At 45.5% G+C, this 24,462-nt stretch overlaps 1 protein-coding gene across 1 annotated transcript in view; it reads right to left on the bottom strand.

Moving 5' to 3' along the window:
• DHH (desert hedgehog signaling molecule) overlaps nucleotides 1–19,435 on the bottom strand; it is a 65,912-nt gene extending 46,477 nt beyond the window's left edge. The window contains exon 1 of the mRNA XM_030195248.1: nucleotides 19,040–19,435. Within this exon, the coding sequence (XP_030051108.1) occupies nucleotides 19,040–19,339 (300 nt within the window). The 5' untranslated portion in view covers nucleotides 19,340–19,435. The remainder of the gene's footprint in view (nucleotides 1–19,039) is intronic.
• Between the last annotated feature and the right edge of the window lie 5,027 nt (nucleotides 19,436–24,462).

The following is a 24,462-nucleotide window of genomic DNA, read 5'->3' as shown; positions in this document are numbered from 1 at the left end:
TATTATCCCTTTTACCACTTTCCTATATCATTTTTGTGCTGTGCTTTGTGTCACTGTAAGGCACCAGATACTATACAGAATAAGTTGCCGTATGATATAGTCCAAATTTACATTTGGTAGCCTATAGACACGTTTTTTCCATCTTAAGGATGTGATAAACTTTTCAGCTAATCTGTGTAATTGTATGTTATTGTAAACCACTTTACATGACAATTTGATTAGGACAGTATAACATTTTATAAAGAACTAAGTTAGACATGCCTGAAAATCATGACTCAGAGGCAATGAACTCCTTATCAGTAAATAGACGGGGCAATTTCAACATTTTCAGGTTTCTTGATAAAAATGGTTTAAGTGACAATCTAATGGACTTCTGCTAATCAGTGGATTTTCTTCTGTAAAGAAAGACAGTTAACACCATAGCAGGATCTATTAACAGCAGTATTAACATTTTTCCACTCTAAATACCATCATGGCCACTGAGTAGGTCTAGTTTGGGCATCACTTCAAGGAGGATGTGGAACATGTCCAGAGGAAAAGCAACACAAATGATTGGGTGGCTGACAAAAAAAAAAAAAGCCATTGGGGTAAGTTGAAAAAGCAGAGTTTATTTAACCTGTAAGAGAAGACCGAGGAGTAACTTTATGGCCTTGACAGCAAATAGGAAGAGGCCTGAGGGACACAGTTTATAAGGAGGGTAGTGAGCTCTGTTCTGCCATATCTGCTGATAAAAACCAAGTGGTAATGGAATTAAATTACAGTGGGGGAGATTTAGCTTCGCAATTAGAACACCAAGGATAGTTCAGTACAGAGGGAGAGGTGGAGGGTGATGGTGAGGGGGCACCGAGTTTAAGAGCAGGTTAAACAAGTCGGACACAGGGGTCCCAGGGTAACAGGAGCGATTGTGTACCAACGACGTTCATAGCCACATCTAATTCCTATTCTAACAAGTAAATAACTTTAATTACATCAAAACCAAACATCTTGCAGACCACCCCAATTTTATTTATATACATATGAAAAAGTTTATACACCACAATTTCTAAACATTTGAAGGAAGGCTGGCCTTCATGTACAGCCAACCATCCTTCACCTGGAGAATGTGGGGAGAGGCGCCACAGGGATGGAGGATTGAAGGGGGGCATGGAGAACAAGTGTCAGTGAGTACGGGGGCCCTTTTGATTCCTGTGCTTGATTGAGCAGGGGAGGTATACAAGGCATGAGGGTTCAGCTCAGCTATAATGCAATGGGTGGGGGGGAGGTCTCATGCTGCATTCATGGCAGTATGCTAACTGCAATCACCTGGGAAGGTGCAAAAATTGATGGGTGAATTGCTATTCATTTTTCTAGGTCGTGGGAAAATTGTCATGTAACAGGTTTGTTTGAATGTTTGTGTGTGGGCAGGGGGATGGAAGGGAATGGAGCATCAGACTGATCTCAATGACTTACATTATTGGGGGTGGGGGTGGAAAAATGTGAGCAAAGTCCTGTGCACCTATGTTAAATGGAGTCTATAATAAATGCATCATATGCAAAAAGTAAAAACAGTCTGAGAAACCCTGGACTGGGTGACCTCCTGGGAGCCACCTAATCCTCCTTTATGCCCGTTATTTCTCTGAACAGGTACTGTACTAATAACTCCATTATTCCTGTCTTAGCTATTACTGGAAACAAACTTGTGGCCAGAGGCAACTTTCTCTCACGTGATCTCTGGGTTGTGCGTGGTCAGAGGTGTGTGTACTTACAAGGCATGAAGATGACAACACAAATGATCCTTAAATGTGTAAACGAGCCACGGGAACAGTTTTCTCAAGCTCTGTAGTTGCAGTGTGTGGTGCGCATGAAGATGGACTTGTTTTGTTCATGTACCGATGGAGTTAGAATGGTATAGCAGTCAGGGAATCTCCCTTAAGAGACATGTTCCACCTCTCTATGCAAATACCGCTCTCTGGCTAGTTGTTAATGCATTCACTTATGGGACCTCCAGAATTAAAATTCCGTATATCGTAACTGGTTCCCACTAACTAGTTCTTATAACCACACAATGCTTTCATGAAATCCTTTTACTGCTTTTTCAACGTTCTATTTATCTTAGTGACCTCAGTTGTACACATTGCCCACTAAATGTTGTGGCAATGGATCATGCACCCAGATCTTCATCGGTTCACTGTATTACCAATTTTTTTTTAAATTTTAACTCAATATTAACTTTTTTTATTACTGGATACTCATCTTGTTTAGATGTATCGGACCAGGGGTTGATGTTAATGTCCGACATGTGAGGGCACAACCCTGTAATCATTTAAGTAGCTGACACTAAGACGGCAAAGGGGGTCAGTCCTTGAGACAGCCCTAGGAAAGGGTGAAACATGCATGTCGGACATTAACATCAACCCCTGGGTCCGATACATCTAAACAAGATGAGTATCCAGTAATAAAAAAAAGTTAATATCGAGTTAAAATTAAAAAAAATTTGGTAACAGTGAACCAATGAAGATCTGGGTGCATGATCCATTGCCACATTTAGTGGGCAATGTGCACAACTGAGGTCACTAAGATAAATAGAACGTTGAAAAAGCAGTAAAAGGATTTCATGAAAGCATTGTGTGGTTATAAGAACTAGTTAGTGAGAACCAGTTACGATATACGGAATTTTAATTCCACCTCTCTATGTGTAACAATAATGCCTGCTTATAAACACTCAGGTCCTCAGTTACTGACAGTAAGAGCTGAGTGGCCTTCAAGCCTCAAGTGAAACCCAAACATATTTCTCAACATATATCAGAGTTTACTGTGTCAGCACTTTGCCATTCCTACTGCAGCTCCCCCAAATCCCAAGCTCGTCAGAACTAGTAGGTTTCTTTTGCATCAACCCAACAGACTGAGGTGGAGATGGGAGGATGAGGGCTGTGTGAAGGAGGCAGTGATGTAAATTCCACTCCAGCAGCCCCTACAATTCAGGGGGGCCTCGTTGTCACTCCTGTTTCTTCTAAAAGGTGTCTCCCTCCCTGTTCTGAGGGCTCTTAATTTGAACTTCTCTGAAAGGATGAGTAGGAGAGACGAGACAATAAAGGGATGGAAGTGTATGAGGAAAAAAAATGGAGTGGAGATGCTGATAAGAGTTAAGAATGAGAAGACAATTAACGAAAGATAAAAACTAAGCTAGAGAAAGTGAGTGAGAAAGGAGGTCCCTGTTGGCTGTAGCAGTAGGGGGTAGTATCTCAGCAGAAATAGATGGAAGGGGCTGGACAGAAACAGTAGCGTATGGACCCTGCAAAGTTCAGTGCAACTGGAGTGCACGCTAGGGATGGGTTGTCTTCGTTTGACAGTCATCTGCCGATAAAAGCTTGCTCTCTTTCCTGACAGGGTGCGCATGTGCAATGGTTTCCACATACGCCTTGAGGGTGGTGGTGGGGGGAGTTGTGCACAATCATACATGCACACCCTATCAGGAAAGGGTGTGTACTGTGTACAAAGAACAAAACATGCACTGAGACAGCGACGATGACCCAAGGATGAGCGGACAATATTCCAATCAGTAAAGACAGTTTATTGCAAATGGTTCTGGACTCGACACAGCTGTGTTTCGGCCAGGTAGGCCTGCATCGGGAGTCTCATGTATCAAATAGGAACATCCACTTTTTGAATTGTTCGTCAAAATGTTAGAGAGTAATGAAGCAAATGCTCCGGTCTTGAGGAACCTTGATTAGCAGTAACTCCGAGCATTTGCTTCATTACTCTCTAACATTTTGACAGACAATTCAACAAGCTGATGTTCCTATTTGACACATGAGACTCCTGATGCAGGCCTACCCGGCCAAAACACAGCTGTGACAAGTCCAGAACAAATTGCAATAAACTGTCTTTACTGAGTGGAATGTTGTCCGCTCATCCTTGTATCATCTTTGCTGTCTCAGTGCACGTTATGCACATTTTCAGGGTGCCCATCTCTACTGCACACCCCCCTCGAGCAGTACACCAACAGGGGAGATGCTGAGACTGAAAAAGCTTCAATCCTCCCGCCCCATCTCCAGCACCATTGCTGCTGAGAGGCTGGAATTGAAGGATCTGTGAACCTCTCCTACACAGCACTCTTGTACCATTCCCTACAGCATCCATGGCTGACCCTGCCACTAGGTGAACTAAGCCTCCACCTGGGGTGGGGGGGGATAGACAACATGATTAAGGCTGCCAACTGGATTCAGTCCTGTATTTATCCCACTGCATGAAGGGACTTTTAGTTTTGATGTCCCCATTCCCTAAGCAAGACTACAAGTCCCTGCATGCAGTGGGGTAAATGCAGGACTGATCAATCCTGTTCTGCAAATCTGGATCCAGTAGGCAGCCTTAAACATGATGCCAGTAGAGCAGCGGCACAGGCCTGCAGTACTCACAGGAACTCAAAGGCCTTGTGCTGTGTTTCCTGTTCCACCATGGAAGACGAAGGTAGGGTGATGGCACTAGTAGATAGGGGAAAAGGAGAGATACTGGATGATGGGGGGGCATAGATGAAGTTAACCTAGGGCTGGCTGGGACACAGCTTGATTGCACTGCTATTTTCAAGGCACTGTGCGTAGCTAAGGCACCTACATAAAAATATCGAAGTTATTAAAAACACATGAATACAAGTCCGACAGAGCAGCAAAACAAAAACACCCCACAACTGTGCTTATTTTTTTAAAAAGGTGAGTTAAACATTAAATGTGTTCACTGAACATACTTATTTTTCTGTGCTTCAGGGATATGTTCACACAGATACAGACCTCCTGAATACATTGATCTGCTTGGTCCAGCTTTTCCCCTCCACCCACAGAGGGTTTTTTTTTTTTTTTAAACTGTAGCAAAATCTCTTCGCTTTGTGATTGTGGCTGGAAATATTTTTCTCGGGTTCTGGCTGGGTGCCCTGCATTCTCTCCTTTTCCTTTTAAGACTGTCTCATTAACCCTGCCATGCCCTGCTACCACCCTATGAATGGTGCCCATACAGCACCTCACTGGTCACCTCATTCCTCTTAGTCACAGAGAGAGAGGGGAAAGCAGGGACCAGCCAAAGCACAAAAGGCACTAGTCAGATGAAAAAGGCTCAAGCCAGAGAGGGAGGAAGAAGAGGGTGACAAAAAAAGGGGGTGGAGGGGAAAAAAATGCAGCAAGACAAAAGATTTCTGAAAGGCGAGACATTAAAACATGGAGGGGCATCAATAAATTTGCTTCATTTCTTCCTCCTCAGAAACAATCCCCAGAATTACTTAACTCAGCGAGAATTTGAAATCCAAGTTCAGCAGCGAAATACCAGTGAGTCTTCAGCTTTGCCACAAAGAGCCTTTTCAACAACACAACTCTCGGCAAGCAGTGTCAGGAGAGGAAGGCACAGAGACAAAGGACACTGCAGGGAGGAACAGGAGACTACTTCCAGGGAGCTGCTACAGGACCTTCCCCTTCTGCAAGTGTCAGTTCTCCCCACCTGCCAGCCCCTAGAGGAATGAGAGGAGCTCATACACACTGCCAGAGCTTCCCTGTCCACCAGGATCAGAAGGTTGGCATCACAATGCCTCTGCTGGCGCTACCTTCAACCTCATTCTGAGGATAAGCCTCAACCATTAGGAACCTTTTATTATGAAAAAAGCAACATTGCTCAGAAACCTGTATTCTTGACAGTCCCATCAGTAAAAGGAACATCAGTGAACTGGGGGTGCATATCATGTTCATCCACCTAAGTCAGACTATTTCTGCTGAGGAACATGCCTTCATGCTTGCAAGTTGATCTCAAAGATCCTGCATCATGCGCAAGTCATCCCTGAGCAAAAAGGCAGATTAGAAAGCATAGTGTGGGCTGCGAAAGCATCTATCTTTCACCCGCATGGCTGTTGGCCTACCAACTTGTGGCCAAAAGCAGAGACAATTTAGGACTTTCCGAGTGATCCATTTATATTCTGCCATGGCAGGAAGCTGCTCAGTTCTTCCGGTAAATTATACTATGGCAGCAATCAGATCTCAGAGTCACACCTGCCACATCTCGGAGTCAAAAGGTGTGGTGTTCGTTGCCTGTTAAGAGGTTTGTGTGACTTTAGGAATATCTTTACAGTAACAGTATAGAGGGTGTCTAACATCCTCTGCCACGTTTGTCTGGCCACAATGCAAAGGATGTCTGCTGGTGCTATTCCAGCAAGAATATTCAAACTGTCAAGATTAGTTGACATAAGGAATCTGAATTTGGCAGCTGCCACTCAAGAGAGGAAAAAAAAAAAAAAAAAAAAAGAAGAGGAAATCTCCGCAAAACACACCAAGACAAAAAACAGAGCAGAGACGGCAAAGCAGTGGAGATGCAGGCACAGGTGAACAAATATAAATCCTTTTATTGTAAAGCTGGCCTGACATGGCTGTGTTTCAGGTCGGCTTTATAAGGAGTGGAGGAGTGGCCTAGTGGTTAGGGTGGTGGACTTTGGTCCTGGGGAACTGAGGAACTGAGTTTGATTCCGGTCACAAGCAGCTCCTTGTGACTCTGGGCAAGTCACTTAACCCTCCATTGCCTGCCGCATTGAGCCTGCCATGAGTGGGAAAGCGTGGGGTACAAATGTAACAAAAATAAAATAATAATGCCTGCATCAGGGGTCAACCGAGGTCTCACCTGCACCCAGAAAGTATCCAGTCATTTGGAGAAGTCTGGCTGCTATGTTTCAACCACTATTGCTGCCAGATTCATACACACCAGTGCAGTTCATGATTTTGGACTGGCTACACAGGTGTAAGCAGCACAGCTGTGTCTTATTTGGATTTATTTGAAGTTGGTTAATATAGTAGTGCAGTCATGGTGTGCTCCTTCTAGCTAGGAAAACGCTACAGGTGGTGTCTGAGCTCATTCGATCCTCTATCGTAGTCAGTTGCAATGTCACACACCCCTTTGTTTTGTGTTTGACTTTAAATGCATTGCATTGTGGGATATTTTGCCTGTTAGGGCTCTGGGATACCTCCCAGCTAATCCAACTCACCAAATCAAAAGATATTTAGCCATCTGGTTCATGCAACACAACTCACCATTGGGTTAGTGTCTACCAGAAATAAACAGACGGCTGTAATGGAAAAGTCTTGTGTCAGCAAAGTGGGATATGTACTGAAACTGGTGTCCAACTCTACTCAAATTCTCTTCAAATTGTTTGTACATAATTATGCTTACTGTCGAGCAGTACATCGAGTTTGACAAATTCAGATTTTTTTTTTTAATAAATAAAAATTTAAGAAGAAAAAGATGCACGTCTGGATGCACTGGTTGTCGATCAGTCATACAGATCTGTGTTTCCCCAACCACTATACCATGGCACGCTGAGCAGGTGCACCTCAAGGAATCACTACAGCCTGATGTTCAGGTCCAGATCAGTAAGTAGGGCTTGCTTTCAACACCTTGGAGGGACAGGAGACACCAGAAGTGGCTTTGAAGGTACAGAAACTTCTCTGGGCACAGGTGTAGTGATGTATATCTTTCCTTCTAGCTGAAGGCATGAAGCAAGATGGTAGGAATTAATAGGCCTCATGTAGAGCAAGGATAGCCGAGTCCTGCTGTGCACAATGCCTCTTCCTTATCGCCCTCCTCTGCATCCTTCCAGTTTGTCTTGGCTCTAAGCTGAGTGAGAGAAGCAACTGCTGAGCAGCTCTGGCAGTCCCATATAAGGTAACTGACTACACAATCTCTCTGTTCTTCTACGCTCAACCTACGGGCGGGAGCTTATGATAGGGAGAGGGCCAGAGAAACACCCCAAGGAACCTCAAAGCTTAGTGGAGTTTTCAGTGCTTCCTTAGCTCGTTCAGTCAGAAAAGAATCAGAGTTAAAAATCACACATTAAAAGTATGAAACAAACATCTGTACCAATTTGTTGGATTTCCTTATTTTGTTTTAGTTCTAACCATAGAGGCCAAAATTGAGCAAACTCGTCAATCATGTCCAGGGAGGATAATTTCCATTGAGTTTAGCACCCCCAATCATTTTAGAAAGTCAGCTGCTATGGTTGTAGAGTTTTGGATCAGAGGTTCTCAACCCAGTCTGGGTTTCAGGATATCTTATGTGTGTTCATTGTGGATAAATGTACATACGCTGCCTACATTGTCTGCAAATCTCTCTCTTGCATATGATTGGAAGTATCTTGAAAACCTGACTGGCTGGGTGTCTCGACGACTAGGTTGAGATTCCATCAGATGTACACAGAACCTGTTCCATGTGATATTTGTGAATGTACTCTAGGTGTAGACTGGGCTTGAAAAGGATGAGAAACTGATTTAGATATTAATAAGGAGAAGCCAATACATTTCTTCATGCCTACTATGCAATGGCCTGCTGCAAGAGCTGTGTTTCTCCAAGTTCATCAAAGCAATTTTCTATGAGTATGTTAATGATGCGCAGTTCGATCTGCTTTGTTAAATGACTTGGGAAGTGTAAACCGGGACCTATAATTTTGGTGTATAGGGAAGGAAACTGAGAACAGAGTTGGATCAACCTTGGGAAGGGTATGAGGGGGAGGTTCTAATAAAAACAAAACCTCATTACCTTTTTATTCTACATTCTGTTGTTGGTTTGCATAATGTTTTGTCTCGTGCATTTATTGCTGTATGGTTGAGTGACTTAAGACTAACGCAAGAAAAGAAAAGCAATTTTCTAGACACGTTTGGCTCATGTGTACTAGGTTACTGTTTTCCAAGTCAGTCCTAGAGTACCCCTTGCCAATCAGGTTTTCAGGATCTCCACAATGAATATGCATGAAATTGATCTGCATACACTGCTTCATTATATGGAAATCTTTCATGCCTATTCATTGTGGATATCCTGAAAACCCAACTGGCAAGGGAGTATTCCCAGACTGATTTGGGAAACACTGCAATAGCCAACAGTAGCTGACAATGTCAAATGCTGGTATGCTGATGACTATCTGTACTAATTGACGTCCGCTCCTGTCCAGCCAATCTAATTTATTTATTTACAGCATTTCTATCACACATTTTCCCACCCATGGGCAGGCCCAATGTGGCTCACAATAAATTACAAAAGCATACATTAAATCTTCATCAATCAACAGCAATGTAGGGAAAGGGGCAAGTGAGTAATAGCAGAGGTGGGAAAATAAGGATAGAAATAGAGTTCAATAGGTAGCGGGGCGGGTCAAGAGCGTAGGCCTTTCCAAATAAGTAGGTCTTAAGGTATCCTTTGAAGGCTGGATGGTCAGAGATAACTGTCACGAATTTAGGTAGGCCATTGCACAGTTGTACGCTAATATAGGAAAAGGTGGAGGCATAAGTGGTTTATTAATTTGAAGGGCCTTATGCACTAACTGCACATGTTCACAGGTAGTACATTTTTGCAAAATTTAGCTATTAGAGACAAATGAGTTCATGGCTCATCTACTTCCCATAGCTAAGTTTCAGATGTTGCCATAGCCAGGTTTTCACACATTCCTGTCAGCGGCACTTGTGAAAGGCACTTCAAGTGGCAGCAGCTGCTGTTCAACCCTGGCGTTTTCAACTCAGTCCTCAGGGCACGCCCTGTCAGTCCGGATATCCACAATGAAAATGCATGAAATTCATATCAAGGAGGCAGTGCATGCAGATCTCTCTCATGCATATTCATTGTGGATATCCTGACTGGCCGGGTGTGCCTGTGCTGCAATGACTGGGTTGAGAACCCCCTGGTTTAAAGGGCTTTCCTAAATGGGGGTGGGGGTGGTGGAGGGATGTTCTTCCTTGTTTGAGGGTCTGCTTTTGTAATTACTACTACTATTTAGCATTTCTATAGCGCTACAAGGCGTATGCAGCGCTGCACAAACATAGAAGAAAGACAGTCCCTGCTCAAAGAGCTTACAATCTAATAGACAAAAAATAAATAAAGTAAGCAAATCAAATCAATTAATGTGAACGGGAAGGAAGAGAGGAGGGTAGGTGGAGGCGAGTGGTTACGAGTCAAAAGCAATGTTAAAGAGGTGGGCTTTCAGTCTAGATTTAAAGGTGGCCAAGGATGGGGCAAGACGTAGGGGCTCAGGAAGTTTATTCCAGGCGTAGGGTGCAGCGAGACAGAAGGCGCGAAGTCTGGAGTTGGCAGTAGTGGAGAAGGGAACAGATAAGAAGGATTTATCCATGGAGCGGAGTGCACGGGAAGGGGTGTAGGGAAGGACGAGTGTGGAGAGATACTGGGGAGCAGCAGAGTGAATACATTTATAGGTTAGTAGAAGAAGTTTGAACAGGATGCGAAAATGGATAGGGAGCCAGTGAAGGGTCTTGAGGAGAGGAGCAGTATGAGTAAAGCGACCCTGGCGGAAGATGAGACGGGCAGCAGAGTTTTGAACCGACTGGAGAGGGGAGAGGTGACTAAGTGGGAGGCCAGCAAGAAGCAGATTGCAGTAGTCTAAACGAGAGGTGACAAGGGTGTGGATGAGGGTTTACCTGCACTGTGGGGGAGCTCTAAGAGTCCAAGCTCTCTACAAGGGGATTTTGCTCACTGATCTCTGTTTTAACAGTTTTTGATTGTACTGTTTGTTATAAAATGTTAATAAACAGATTTCAACATAAAGTGCTTTCCTAGCCTGAATTGAAAGGCTATGCCGCCTCCTCCCCCCATCCTCTGGCCAGGGAGCCTCCATGCCCTGGTTGTACAGTAGCATAGGAGCCAACTGTGGGTGCTTGAGCACACCCAGTGTTGAGAAAATTCCTTGTATGTGTCCAGGGAAGGGTTATTTCCACTAGGCTTAGCACCCCCAATAATTTTGAAAAGTTGGTTCTTATGAACAGCAGCACCCACAGGGCTAAAATAAGAAACTCTGAAGTTCTGCCTCCTTTACCCCTCCCTGGACTTTTACTCACCTAATGAATATGGGGGGGGGGGGGGGGGGACAGGATCAATTCCCATGTATCCCTGCCCTGAGCTTTCTAAATCAAAATGGCTGCTGCCATAAACTCCAGCTATCCCCATTTGCTCTTGACCCACATATCCCCAGACCCCCTTAATGAGTCTGGGGCCCAAGAGTGAGGAAGTGATCTTACATTTTAGCCCTAAGGTAGGATTGGTGATGTGGATTTTAATTGCAGATGTCATCCTACCTATTCAGGTCACAAGGGTCCTTTAATACCTGCATTAAAGTACCTTTTTTGGAGCAGCTCTAAAAAGGCTACACTTCCAAAAGGTGAAGTTATTCTGCAAACAAGTGGGGAAAACATGCAGAACATGGCTCATGATAATACCTGCCAAGTCTCCCGCATTGGCGGGTCATCTCCTGCACTCCCGCCAAAGCGGGAAAGTCTCCTGCTGAATTCTGCTGCTGAACCACTGCTTCTCTCTACAGCTGGCATAAAAACAAAAACAAACACGGGGCCAAGCAGCCTTCAGGCATGCGCTGTCAGCTCTGCCGTGTTCCGACCCCGTTCACGTCAATTTCCCATTCCGGGGGCAGAGGACTGGCAGAGCCCACAGCACATGCCTGAAGGCAGCTGTGGCCCCGCGCTGCTGCAAAGAGGCTGAGTAGCCTAGTGGTTAGAGCACTGGTCTTGCAATCCAGAGGTGGCCGGTTCAAATCCCACTGCTGCTCCTTGTGATCTTGGGCAAGTCACTTAACCCTCCATTACCTCAGGTACAAACTTAGATTGTGAGCCCTCCTGGGACAAAAAATATTCAGAGTACCTGAATGTAACTCACCTTGAGCTACTACTGAAATAAGGTGTGAGCAAAATCTAAATAAATAAATGGAAAAGAGCCCCTGGCTGGTCAGATAGAGAGATAAAGAGGAGAAATGCTAGATAGAAAGAGGGAAAATGCTAGAAAGAGGGGGCAGAAACAGAGAAGATGCTAGATGGAAGAGAGGTACAGAGAGCGAGATGAGTGGAAAGATGGGGAGTGAAAGAGGGTACATGGAAAAAGGGCAGGAGAAAGAGAAGCTGCTGGGGAGAAACTGGGGGAGACCCTAGCTGGTCAGACAGAGAAATGCTGGATGAAAGGAGGGAGAAAGAGGGAAAATGCTGGAAGGAGAGGGCATAAGGAGAGAGGAAGACGCTGGATGGAAGGGTAGGGAGAGAAAGAGGAAAGACATTGGAAGGGTGGGGAGAGAGAGAGGACATGCTGAATGGAAAAGGGAAGAGAGAGAACTGTCTAGAAGGAAGGGGAGACAATGGATGGAAGGATGGAGAGAGGAAGAGGGATGACACTGGATGGAATGGAAGGGTAGGAGAGAAAGATGGAAGGTTAGAGAGAGAGAAAGAGGAGACGCTGGATGAAGGATGCAGAAAGAGAGGGGGAGACACTGGAAGGATGGGGAGAGAAAGAGGGGAGATGCTGGATGGAAAGGGGGAGAGGATAGAGTTAGTGAAAGACTGGAGAAGAAGGGGCATGGGGAGAACAAAAGTGAGGAAAAGATGAAAAGCCACAGGTAGATGAAGTAAAAAGAGGGAAATTAAAGAATGGATAGTAAGAATGAATTAAATCTGGACAGAGAGCGAGGCAGAAAAATAAATTGAAGAAAACAAAGAAAAAAAGAGAAAATGACAAATTGACAGGAAACCCTGGCAAGAGAGTTAAGACAAAAATGCAGAATCAAGAGACTGGGACCAACAAAATTAGAAAAAGTAAATGGCCAGACAACAAAGGTACAGAAAATAATTTTATTTTTAATTTAGGATAAAGCAATGTGGTAGCTGTGTTAATGAATGTTAATAAATGCAAATAAAACACAAAATAGAAAATAAGGTGATACCTTCACTGATTTTAAAAACACTTTTGATTAGCCTTCAGAGACCAGCACTTCCTTCCTCAGGTCAGGAGAGGATACCATAATAGCATTATACTGTCCTGACCTGAGGCAGGAGGCTTTGGCCTCTGAAAGCTAATTGAAAATGGTGTGAAGTGCTGCGTACGACTGGTAGCGCTATAGATTTGTAGTAGTAGTATTAGGCTAATAAATAAAATTTTCTGAAATGGCTGTGGGATTGAGGTGTGTCAGGGGTGGAGCCATGTAGAGTGGGTGGAGCCAAGGCAGAGTGGGGGTAGGACTGGGGGCATATACTAAAATGAGACCCCCTTGGCAGCTCTGTGATATTCTTTCCTGCCCTTTGGCATGCATGTGTGTATCTATTCAATGTGTGCAGTACACACATAGGGAGGGATATTCAGCCAGCCAGGGCCGGCTCAAGGGATTGTGGAGCCGTGAGCCATCTTTTGTATCGGCACCATCCCCACAGCTCCCAATCAGCCAGCTCTCCCTCCCCCAGCATCACCTGCCTTCCATCCAGCCAGCCCCCTCCCCAAGACAGCTGCATGTCCTGACTCACCCCAAGAGTGATCCCCAATCACTCCTGCTCTGGTGACTGCCTTCTTCAAAATGGTGCCACTGACCCTTAGTAATATAGTCTCACAGTACTACCGTAGGTGTCTCAGACTACCATAATAAGGCAATCTCCAGAGCAGTAGTGAGAGGGGATCACTCTTGCCCCCATTGTCTCTGGGACCCATCTCCTTCTCTCACCCCCTAGCTCTCCCATTTCCCACCTCACTCCTTCCTCGGCCTCCTGTTCCCTTCCCTCTTTCATCTACTCCTAATTACCGCATTTCTACCCTCTGTACTCACTGTCCTCCTCGACACACCTCCCCCATGACCTCTCCCTCATGGCTCCACATTCCCAGCATCTCCCTTCCCTCCACTCTTGTAACTCAGCCTCTTTTCCCCCTCCCCCACTTGTAGCCTAATATCTCCCTGCCCCTTTTCCTCCACTCCTCCCCCAAAGCATGTTCCTTTCACACCTGTCTTCCCTCCTGCCTCCTGCTATCTCCGTGGTCCAGCATCTCATTTCTCCCCAGTTTACTTTCAAATCTCTCTCACTCTCTTCAGAGGTTGCTGGCAACAGCAGTAACATAACATAGTAACATAGTAGATGACGGCAGAAAAAGACCTGCACGGTCCATCCAGTCTGCCCAACAAGATAAACTCATATGTGCTACTTCTTGTGTATACCTTACCTTGATTTGTATCTGCCATTTTCAGGGCACAGACCGTAGAAGTCTTGCCCAGCACTAGTCCCGCCTCCCAATCTCAGCTAAGCTTCTGAGGATCCATTCCTTCTGAACAGGATTCCTTTATGTTTATCCCACACATGCTTGAATTCCGCTACCGTTTTCATCTCCACCACCTCCCGCGGGAGGGCATTCCAAGTATCTACCACTCTCTCCGTGAAAAAATACTTCCTGACATTTTTCTTGAGTCTGCCCCCCCTTCAATCTCATATCATGTCCTCTAGTTCTACCGCCTTCCCATCTACGGAAAAGGTTTGTGATACACATACTGCCATTGATGTGACCCAGAGCCTTTCCTCTGATGGCCCCACCTACACAGAAACAGGAAGTTGGGTTCAAAGGGAAGGCAGCGTGTGTGCATTGCTGCTGGTGACCTCTAAAGACAGAGATATTTGAAGGTTAACTGGGGGGGGGGGGGGGGGGAGGAGATGAACTTAGGGTGAGGCTCTGAGAGAGTGGGTGGGACGCTGTACTGTGGGCATGCAATGGAGGACCACGGCAGGGGAGTGGGTGGCTTGAAGAAGGTGTATGGTGTATGAAAGCACAGCAGTGAGAGCAAAACACTCTTGCTGCTGTGAAGGCTGAGCTGGTGAGGCAGGCTTTTGGTGCCCTTCAGCCTTGGCACCCTGAGCTAGTACCTCATCTGGTCAGGGGGTAATTTGCAGGTGTTGGGACAGTTGTGAAGAGCAGGGCTACTGAGAGAGAGCTGGCCCCAGGGTAGGGTCACCGTAGCCACCAGTGCCACCACCTCTCTATTGGGGCCGCAACTGCTCTTGCCCCCCACTTGGGCTGTCATTGTCCCCTGCCCCCCCCCCCCACTGGTACCGCTGATGCCCGCTGCCCTCCACCCCCCCCCCCACTGAGGCCGCCATTGCACCCTTACCTTCCTGTGTCTGCTCCTCCCTCGGTCTGTCATTCTCCTGCTCCTGTGTGCAGGTACCAAGTTATCGTGTTAACGCAATCACCTGGGACCCGACACACAAAAGCAGGAGAAAAACAGACCCTGGAGCCAGGCCCCAATTGAAAGCTGGGCCCATGGAATCCTGCCCCCCCCCCCGACTCCCCCCTCTCGGTGGCCTGGTGAAGAGGTCATTTAGGATGATGGGGTTTGCAGTGGTAGTTTTTGGGGGGGTGGTGGCAGTTTTGGAGATTTGTAAGAGTAGGGAATTCCGCTCTTTAACACATTACCAAAAGATGTGAAAAACCAACCTGTTCAAAAAGGTATACCTCATCGACCCAACATAAATACCTACAGCCTGCAACACAGCAAAACCAAAGCTCATAATGGACACTAAATAACCTTACCCCCTCTCAACCCCCATTGTACCTGAAACACATGTACCTTATCTGAGCACAATATCACCTTGTATTTGTTTCTCTGCCAGACTTGGTAAATGCCTTTACTGTATTATGTAAGCCACATTGAGCCTGCAAATAGGTGCGAAAATGTGGGATACAAATGTAACAAATAAACAAACTTCTACACTTCACTCTAAGTGTCTAAACCAGTGGTTCCCAAATCTGGTCCTGGAGGCACCCCAACCAGTGAGGTTTTCTGGATATCCACAATGAATATTCTTGAGAGAGATTTCCTAGCACTACCTTCACTGCATGCAAATCTCATGAACATTCCCTGTGGATATCCTGAAAACCTGACTGGCTGGCGTGGAGGAGTGGCCTAGTGGTTAGGGAGCTGGACTTTGGTCCTGGGGAACTGAGGAACTGAGTTCAATTCCCACTTCAGGCACAGGCAGCTCCTTGTGATTCTGGGCAAGTCACTTAACCCTCAATTGCCCCATGTAAGCAGCATTGAGCCTGCCATGAGTGGGAAAGCACAGGGTACAAATGTAACAAAACAAACAAACAAACAAAAAAAAAATTCTAGAGAAATTGGGTCACCCATAGAAATGCATTGAGCAATTTTTTTTTTTGGGGGGGGGAGGGGGCTATTTCTCTGGAATTCCCATACCAATTTGGCCCATTTGAGCTCATTGTATATGTTTACGTGTGTGTGTGTGTGTGTTTATCCAGTTTTCCCCTCGTGCCAAGTTTAATCCCCTTCTGTTAAACTTTTAGAGAGTTATTTTGCCCCTAGACACACATTCTTGGCCCCCTTTTGTATAATTCTTTCCAACTTCAACTGGGTTGGAAAGAAGAAAAACGGCACAAAGCCTTTTTTGTACACTTGTTTTCACAATTGTGGGCATTAATGAGCCGCTTTGTATGATTTTGCAAATGTAAATAAATCTCTCATGAAGTAAATTTACTGGGACATGGAGTTTTGTGAACTGACTGCAAAAGTTCAGGTCACATGAAAATAGCAGCAAAAGGGCCTCAAAAAAACATTCTGCACTTTTGCAGGTTTGGAGACAATTTTTGCTATTGTTCCCACACAGCGCAATTAGCTAACTCATTTATGACAGTCATGTATTTAGTACACGAGACTGTCGTATAGCTAAGAGGAGTCAGTTCAGTAGGTTGTTAAAGCCGGTGGCAAAGCAAAAGCAGTTGATAACAAGCGTTTTGGATCTAACGGGTCCTTGTTCAGTTTCAAAAGCACATGTGTAGTTTGTGTGTGAAAATTAACCGGCTTGTCTTTTTCCACTGCTTCACTATAAACAAAGCGACTAAGGATGGTCCTTGTGCGAGAGAGGGGAAGGATAATAACGGGATATGTTGTAGTAGAGTTTAGGAGAAGGCAGGGGCCACTGTCAAAGCCACCGAAGTACTGCCAGGCACATAAATGGATTAAGGCCCAACATCAGAGTAAAAGGTGAAAAGGTGTTTTCCACTGCAACAACAGCATTTCCTCATGCCACTGTCTGACCTCCAGTTTCCAGGCCCTGGCAGTGTGCCCTGTGACACCTTCACAGGCCTGCTCCAGAGACTCAAGAGCTTTCTCTCTGCTACTATAAGCACAGCACCAAGACAAATGCTTATTGAAATCAGTTTGAGGCACACAAACACTGTTTGTTAAAGGCCTTAAAAGTTTAAGGTGGTACTAACACTGAATAAGGAAACAGGAACAAATACTCATGCTGTCTCAGGAACACAGGTTCTGCCATGTTAAAAAAAAAGTGTGGTGGCAAGGAACGCAGTATGGCCACTGCTCAGATTAGATGTAAAAAAAAACAAAACAAATCTTTTTGGCCATGTGCATGTATTTTGGGTACTTGTAAGTTAGATAAATCCAGCCATATAATACATACCAGTGGGTTATTAGCTGGACATCTCATATGCCCCATAGGGGGCACTAGTCTGACTACTCACATTGATGCAAACTGCAGACTAATGGCTCTGTAGGTAGGGCATAATTAGATAAATAATTTTGCTTTGATCATTACACCTGGGAGAAGAGTACCTATGCTAGCACTTTCTCAAAGCAAAACATATGCATATTTTACCTATGCAGAGGGTGGGCAATTTTCTACAAGTTCATTGCCACAGGTAAAGGTGCTTTACCTAGAGAAACCAAAAATCCCACAAATTTAAGACATTCTAAAACCTACAAATCATTGTATAAACAAGGTTCAAAAACAGTATAGCAAGTCTCTAATAAATGTATTTAGAGTGCTCATGCCCCTTAACAGGACTTTATTCAATAAATTAACAAGGTTCTAATTCTATTGTTGTGTGTTATGATTAAATCTTATGCTGCCATGAACAGTTGACAAGATCAGGGTCTGTGGTGGTCCCATTTCGGGGCACGAGCACACTAGACACATATTAATGACTTGCTATACTGTTTTGTTTATACAAATGATTTATATGTTTTAGTGTGTTTTACTTTGTGGGATTTTTGGTGCCGATTATTAAGCCTTCCTCCACAATTATGCATTTTCCTCTTATTTTTGGTTACCTATAGAAACGGCTTTGAAACTTGCCACGGTGATGAGTATTCACAACGCTATGCAGCTCTTCAGTACATTTGGACACTGGTTAAGTTATATTGGCCGTATATAACATAAATGTGAACTTTCAAACTAATAATGATGGGTAAAGGTTCAGTGTGCTTCTAATTTAAAATATATTTCTACTTACTTCTAGCGGGTCATTAGTGTGAACTGGCACACATGCACTAAAACTGTGTATTGAAGTTTCATTTTCTGATCCCAAGAGCAGGATTTTTTTTTTTGTGTGTTCACATTCTTGGCAACGTGTCATAAGAGCCAGCTTTCCAGCATCCCTAATGACATTGAAACATTGTACAGTAAACTCAGGGTCAGTGTTTGCCAGGAGTGAGAAGACCGAGTACTTTTCGGGGGCATTAAGTAACAGGTCTTACAGTGTGGTGCTGTCTAATCAAGACAGAGCTAAAATCTGTGCTGGATCTCTGTTAGCAAACACCTGTAATCCTCATAAAAAAAAACTATACAAAGCAGTGTTCTGAAGCCCAAGGCTGAAGTGTGGCTTAGGCTAAGGTACAGTCGGGGGTTCTTACTAAATTTGCAAGAAGGGGGGAAAGAGTCTGGCTACTGGCCTGAAAGGAGCTACTGTAAGGCAGCCAGTTTGCTAGTCTCTTAATAATTCGTTCCTGTTAATTCCTAGCCACTGCACTTGTCACTGTATAACCAAGTCTAGCACGAGCTGGTTTTTACTACATCAGCTTGAGCTAGGGATTTAAACTGATTTAGCAGCTCATTTGAGCAAAGGTCTGACTGGAAGTACTGTTTTTTGTGGGGTGGGGGGTTGTATGTGCGCTAGTAGCCAGGGAAGTTTGATCCCCTCTTTTTAGGGTGGGCAACCCTACCCATGCTCGAAATTTAGGGACGGTGATTGAGTTTGGGGCAGAGGGCAAAGTCCGGATTTGAATCTCATTGGTTGATAACTTTTTATTAATTTTATTTATTTATTTGGGGGGGGGGGGGTCGGTTTGGAAGGTAGTGTTTTGACATAGGTCTGTACAGCTTTGAAGTTGAGGAACTGATGCAAGCCAGAATTCAGATGTGCTAGAATAAAGTCGAAATACTGCAAATCCCATCCTCCCTCCCCCTCCAAAACCCTGCAGCGGTACCTCGGTCATTAGCCGGTCCGCTCCGCTGTTCTCCTCGTCCTTGAAGATGATGTCCGGGTTGTAGTTGGGCACCAGCTCCCTGAACCTGTCCGAGCTCCGCGTGATTTTGGCTTCTGTCTTGCCGCTGGCTCCCAGCGTCTTCTCGGGCATATTAGGCACGAACTGCTTGTAACGGAGCGGCTCCAGCTTACGCAGGTACCGCCGCCGACCCACGGGGCCCCTACCGGGACCGCAGCCCAGACCGGGGGCCAAAAGCAAGAGCAACAGCAGCAGTCTGCCCCGGGCCGGCGCCAGGACCATCGCCGATGAGTAAAGGAATCAAGCCCTTACCTCGGATCTGTTCACCAGCCCTGTGCGCAGCACTTAGACATCCTGCGCTGCAGCGCCCGAAGGATCTCCGCGCACCTCCTCCCGCTCTATCTCAAGCCCCTACCCGGCGCGGCCATTCCCCGCGCTCTGAGACGAGCCGGCCATTGCGGCAGCTCTTATAACCAGGCACGCTGCGGCCCCGCCTTCCCGCCGCGGCCCCGCCTCCGTTTGTACGCCCACATCTCCAAAAAAGGACAAAAAAGGAGGAGAGCTATGAGCTTGAACACATCTTCGAGTCTTGGGGCTCTTTGGTTTCGGGAGGGGGGTGGGGGGGCGGTGACCTCCTGCTGCGTCACCGTCTATCTCGAAGAACCTGGGTTAAGGTAGAGAGAACAGGATTTAACCTGCAGCTAGATGGTGATGAGCACCACCTAGAAACGAAGGACCACGTTGAAAATATATTTAAAAAAATGTCTTTGGCCGGCTACCTTCTAACCACCCAAAAGTAGCAGGGAAAGCCGACTACATGTGGCAGGTCGGAAGCTACCTGGCTAGAATCTAGCTGGTCAGAATCTGACCAGTTAGACGTAGCCTGCTAGGTTCCAGCCGGCTACATGTGGCCGGTTAGAAGGTGGTCAGCTAGGTATGGCCAGTTAGAAGGTAGCCAGTTGAAATTCCCTGGTTTGACCATTTTATTGTTTATTTTTCAGTTTAGATTTGTATGATTTTAATCAGACTTTTTTTTTAGTCTTAATATTTTGTATTGATTTTGTAATAAAGAGAAAGCATCAATAACAATTGTACTACAATATGATATATATATATATATATAAAAAATCAGACTCCTTTTAATCAAATGGAGTTTACTCGTAGAAAGCATTATGCGATTGCTGATCTAAAATCAACGTTATTATCTCATTTACATTCTCTTGATTTATATGATGTTTCGCAAGGTGTTGATACTTGGAACTTTACTCTTCTGACCTCCCCCATTGAATTAATTAGAACTAAGAGGTGGGATCAGTGTTTTTCGGCAGTATTAACATTTTCCTGCTGCCACTATGTAAATTGTTGAGACGCTTAGATGCATCCTTTAGAATGTATGCAGACGCTATCCGGTTCTTGCTGAGGATTCAGAATTCTATCAACAAGACTTTTGAACATTTGCAACTATGTTTATCTAAAAACTTAATATCCAGAAAACTCGAAAGTTGTTACTATCTAGTTACCGTAGTTCAGAAATGCCTGATTTTGTCTTTAAAACGTGTAATCTAGGTGTTATCCTCGATACTGCATTATCTACAAAACATTATTAGCATGCCATCCCCCCCCCCAAAAAAAAAAAAAAAATTGTGTCTTGTAAGACGTCTGACAGATCTATTGAGTCCATTTAATTTCAGAAATCGGGTGCAGACTTTGATTTTTCCCTGCTTTGATTATTGCAACCGCCTTCTGCTTGGACTCTCAAGAAACTAGCTGAAACAAGCCAATCTGCCTAGAGTTCTATCAGGTGTACCTTATTCTCTTATTACTCCAGTTCTGAAAATTTTTCATTGGTTGCCCATTGAGCAATGTTTAAAGTTTAAAATTGCATGTCTTGTCTTTAAGGCCCTCTATCAGTTGATTTCTCCTATACTTGTATCTAGTCGGGGTCTATATCGACCAGTTAGAACACTTCATACTAGTAGCCAGGGCCTTCTTGAAGTCTCTTCTTTTCATCTGATTAAGGGGTCCTTTGACTAAGGTGCACCAAAAAAATTGCCTGTGCTGTTGTACTTGGAGTGTATCGGACACACGCAGGTCCATTTTTCGGTGCGCCTGCAAAAAAGGCCTTTTTTTTGGCCCAAAATGGACATGTGGCAAAATAAAAATTGTTGCGCGTCCATTTTGGGCCTAAGACCTTACAGCCACCTATTGACTTAGTGGTAAGGTCTCATGTGTTAACTGAGCGGTAATCATCTGTGCGCATACAATGCCAATTACTGCCCGGTTAACGCTGCGTGCTGGAAAAATAAAATACAGTGATACCTCAGTTTTCGGTGAAAACCGAGGCAATTATTTCCATATATGGTAATGAGGTCACTGTTGGCTTTGGTGCAATTCGCAGCTATATACCGCGATCACTAAACTGGTTCTAAACAATCGCTCCTGACTCGGTAAGTTTGATGCATTTGCCTGTCAGTGCCCAGGGGCCCAGACCACCCTCAGTCCGCCCCTGGTTTTGGCTGATCAGTTGTCCACTGGAGGGATTAAGGCATGACACCTTCTTAATCTGACAAAATTGATGGCAAAATTTCCCAGATTTTCATAAAAAAAGGATAAGAAAGTCAATGAATCATTGATTTAATTTTCTTATATAAGTTGCAGGAAGCGAGTAAAGACTACAGTATGGTTTTACCTAGCACATTATATCAGTGACTGAAGTCTCCTCCTGTTGTGCCACTTTGTACAGATCTCTCCATTGTATTCCAGAGCCTAGCTCAAGGGTTTCCAGCCAGGACCAACAGGTCTGATCTAAAGGCTATCTACAAGGAGTATCCAGTGAATGTTTACATGATACATTCAGTCTAAGTACCGTACTTAATTTGCACAGATGTGTTCCAGAACATCAGACCTGCCTTTGGTCTCCAGGACCAGAGTTCAGAGTCATTGACTAGTTTAGCATCAAAGAACACCTGCTCGAGCTTCATCTGTGCCGCAGCAAAGTGAATTAGAGTGCATTTTCCCTTTCAACGAACAATTAAGCAGTGGAATTTGTTAAAGGAAGAACTGGTCAAGGCAATTAGCATAGCTAGGTTTTAAAAGGGTTTAGGTAAGTTCCTGGAGGAGAAGTCTATAAACTACTAGTAGCCAAGTAGACTTGGGAAAGCCACCGTTTTTCTCTAGGTTTGAACAATAAGGAACAGGTTTAACGCCCGATATTCAAAACCATTTAACCGGCCAGGAACAGCAACTGGCTGGCTAAATGCCCCTTAACTGGCTAGCTGGAGATAGGTAGTGGGGGATAGGTGGTTATCCCCTGCTGGATGATCCCGGTTAGTGCCTAGGAAATAACTGGCTCTATTGCACAATATAGCCGGCTATCTCTAAATATTAAATCCATATCCGGCTATTATAAGCGGCTACATCGGGCCGCTTAAGTAGCTGGTGTATCTTTGGCCGGTTTAACGTTAACTGGCTATCTTTCAATACAGACCTAGCTGGTTAGCTCTACACCAGCTATAAATAAACCAGATATTCAATGCCGGTCACTGGAAACTGCCCAGCACTGAACGTTTGGGCTGACCACCGACTGTGAGAGTTAGCCGGGTTCCATTCCCTGGTCTGAATATCGGCCTCTTACCATTTGGGATCCTGCTAAATACTTGCAACCTGGATTGGCCACTGTTGGAGGCGGGACACTAGGCCCGAGGGGCTTTTGGTCTGATGCTATTTTGGAAGGGATCAGGTTTTGAGTTTATTTCAGATGTAGCATCCCGCCCATTAGATATGCTATCTGGGTGGCTTACAATCTAATCAGCACAAGATGGGATGGAGTCCTTGAAGTACAGTAGTAGAGAGGGGAGGGCAGTACATGAGGTGCACATTTGTGCATCCAGTTTTCACTGCTATAGCTTGCTGAAAGTAACTAGTCAAAAGCGTCTTTAAAAGGAAAGTCTTGAGGTCAGTTTTGAATTGATCTAATGAAGCCTGTAGTCTGATATGGGTGGGCAATATATTCCACAATTCAAGGCCTTGGACAGCAAAGATTGAGCATCTAGTGGACTCCTAGACAGTTTCCCCATAGGTGGGGGGCATAGGCGCCCCATATAAGAGGCTTGGGGAGGCTAAGCCTCCCCAGTCCAACCGTGACCTTCCCCTGCTGCCCCCACAAGCGCAGGGCTCCTTCCCTCCCAACTCAGCTCCCCAACCAGCAGCCCTCCTCCTCTCCGTTCCTTCCCCCCCCCCCATGCGCGTGCGTATTACTTTCCGTGGCAGCGACATCAGTGAGGAAGAAGGAACTACGGGCTCGCCTCCTGCTCCAGCTTCTCCCTTTCCTCTTCACACAGTGTCCCGCCTTCTGCGATCATGCATTTCCTGTTTCCGCGAGGGTGAAGCACTGTGTGAAGAGGGAAGGGAGAAGCTGGAAGTGAGCCTGCAGTGCCTTCTTCTTTACTGACATCACTGCCATGGACAGTAAAAGGGTTAAACGTTTGGGGGGCAGGAAGAATCGCTGGAAGGAGAGGGGGAGAGAACAGATCGCTGGACATGGAGAGGAGGGGAGGGCAGGGGGAGAGAATAGATTGCTGGACATGGAGAGAAGAGATCACTGGAGGGGAGGGCAGGGGGAGAGAAGATATCGCTGGACATGGAGAGAAGGGGAGGGCAGGGCGGGAGAGAAGAGATCGCTGGAGAGGAGGGGAGGGCAGGGGGAGAGAACAGATCGCTGGACATGGAGAGGAGGGGAGGGCAGGCGAGAGAGGAGAATTGCTGGCCATGGATGGATGAATGGGAAGGCAGGGGAGAGAGGATAATTGCTGGACATGGATGGTTGGAGGGGGCAGGGGAGAGAGGAAATTTGCTGGATATGGATGGATGGAGGGGAGGGCAGGGGAGAATGGAGAGTTGTTGGACATGGATGGATGGATGGAGGGGAGGGAAGTCAGGAAGGAGATGCACATGGATGGAGAGGGGAAGGGAGGAGAAATGCTGGACATGGATGGAGTGGAGGGCAGGGAAGAGAGGAGAAATGTTGGACAAGGATGGAGGGAAGAAAAGACAAAGGAAGGAGATGCATACGGATGGAGTGGAAGGGAGAAAGGAGAAATGCTGGTCATGGATGGAGGCAGGGCCGTGCCAATGCGGTAAGCCGGGTAAGCAAGGCAGGGGGGCGCCTGCCTTCGAGGGGCGCTGCTGCCCTGCGGTCCCTGCCTTCCACTCACTTGCAAAATCTTTTTCCTGAAGTTTGCCCCTGCCCTCCTTTTCATGGCAAACCGGAAGTGAAAGCAACTGGAAACAACGCAGCAGTATTCACTGAGGCAGGCAGGCTCTTCAAGTTATTTAAGAGAATGTAACCAAATTGCTATATATGCTGTGGTTTGGGGCTAACTCCTTACTCAGGGTGAGCTTCAGAG

This window comes from Microcaecilia unicolor, chromosome 3 (genome assembly GCF_901765095.1).
Source record: "Microcaecilia unicolor chromosome 3, aMicUni1.1, whole genome shotgun sequence".
NCBI classification, from domain to species: domain Eukaryota; kingdom Metazoa; phylum Chordata; class Amphibia; order Gymnophiona; family Siphonopidae; genus Microcaecilia; species Microcaecilia unicolor.
The sequence above is the reverse complement of the archived record's forward strand: the minus strand, read 5'-3'. Positions and strand labels throughout refer to the sequence as shown.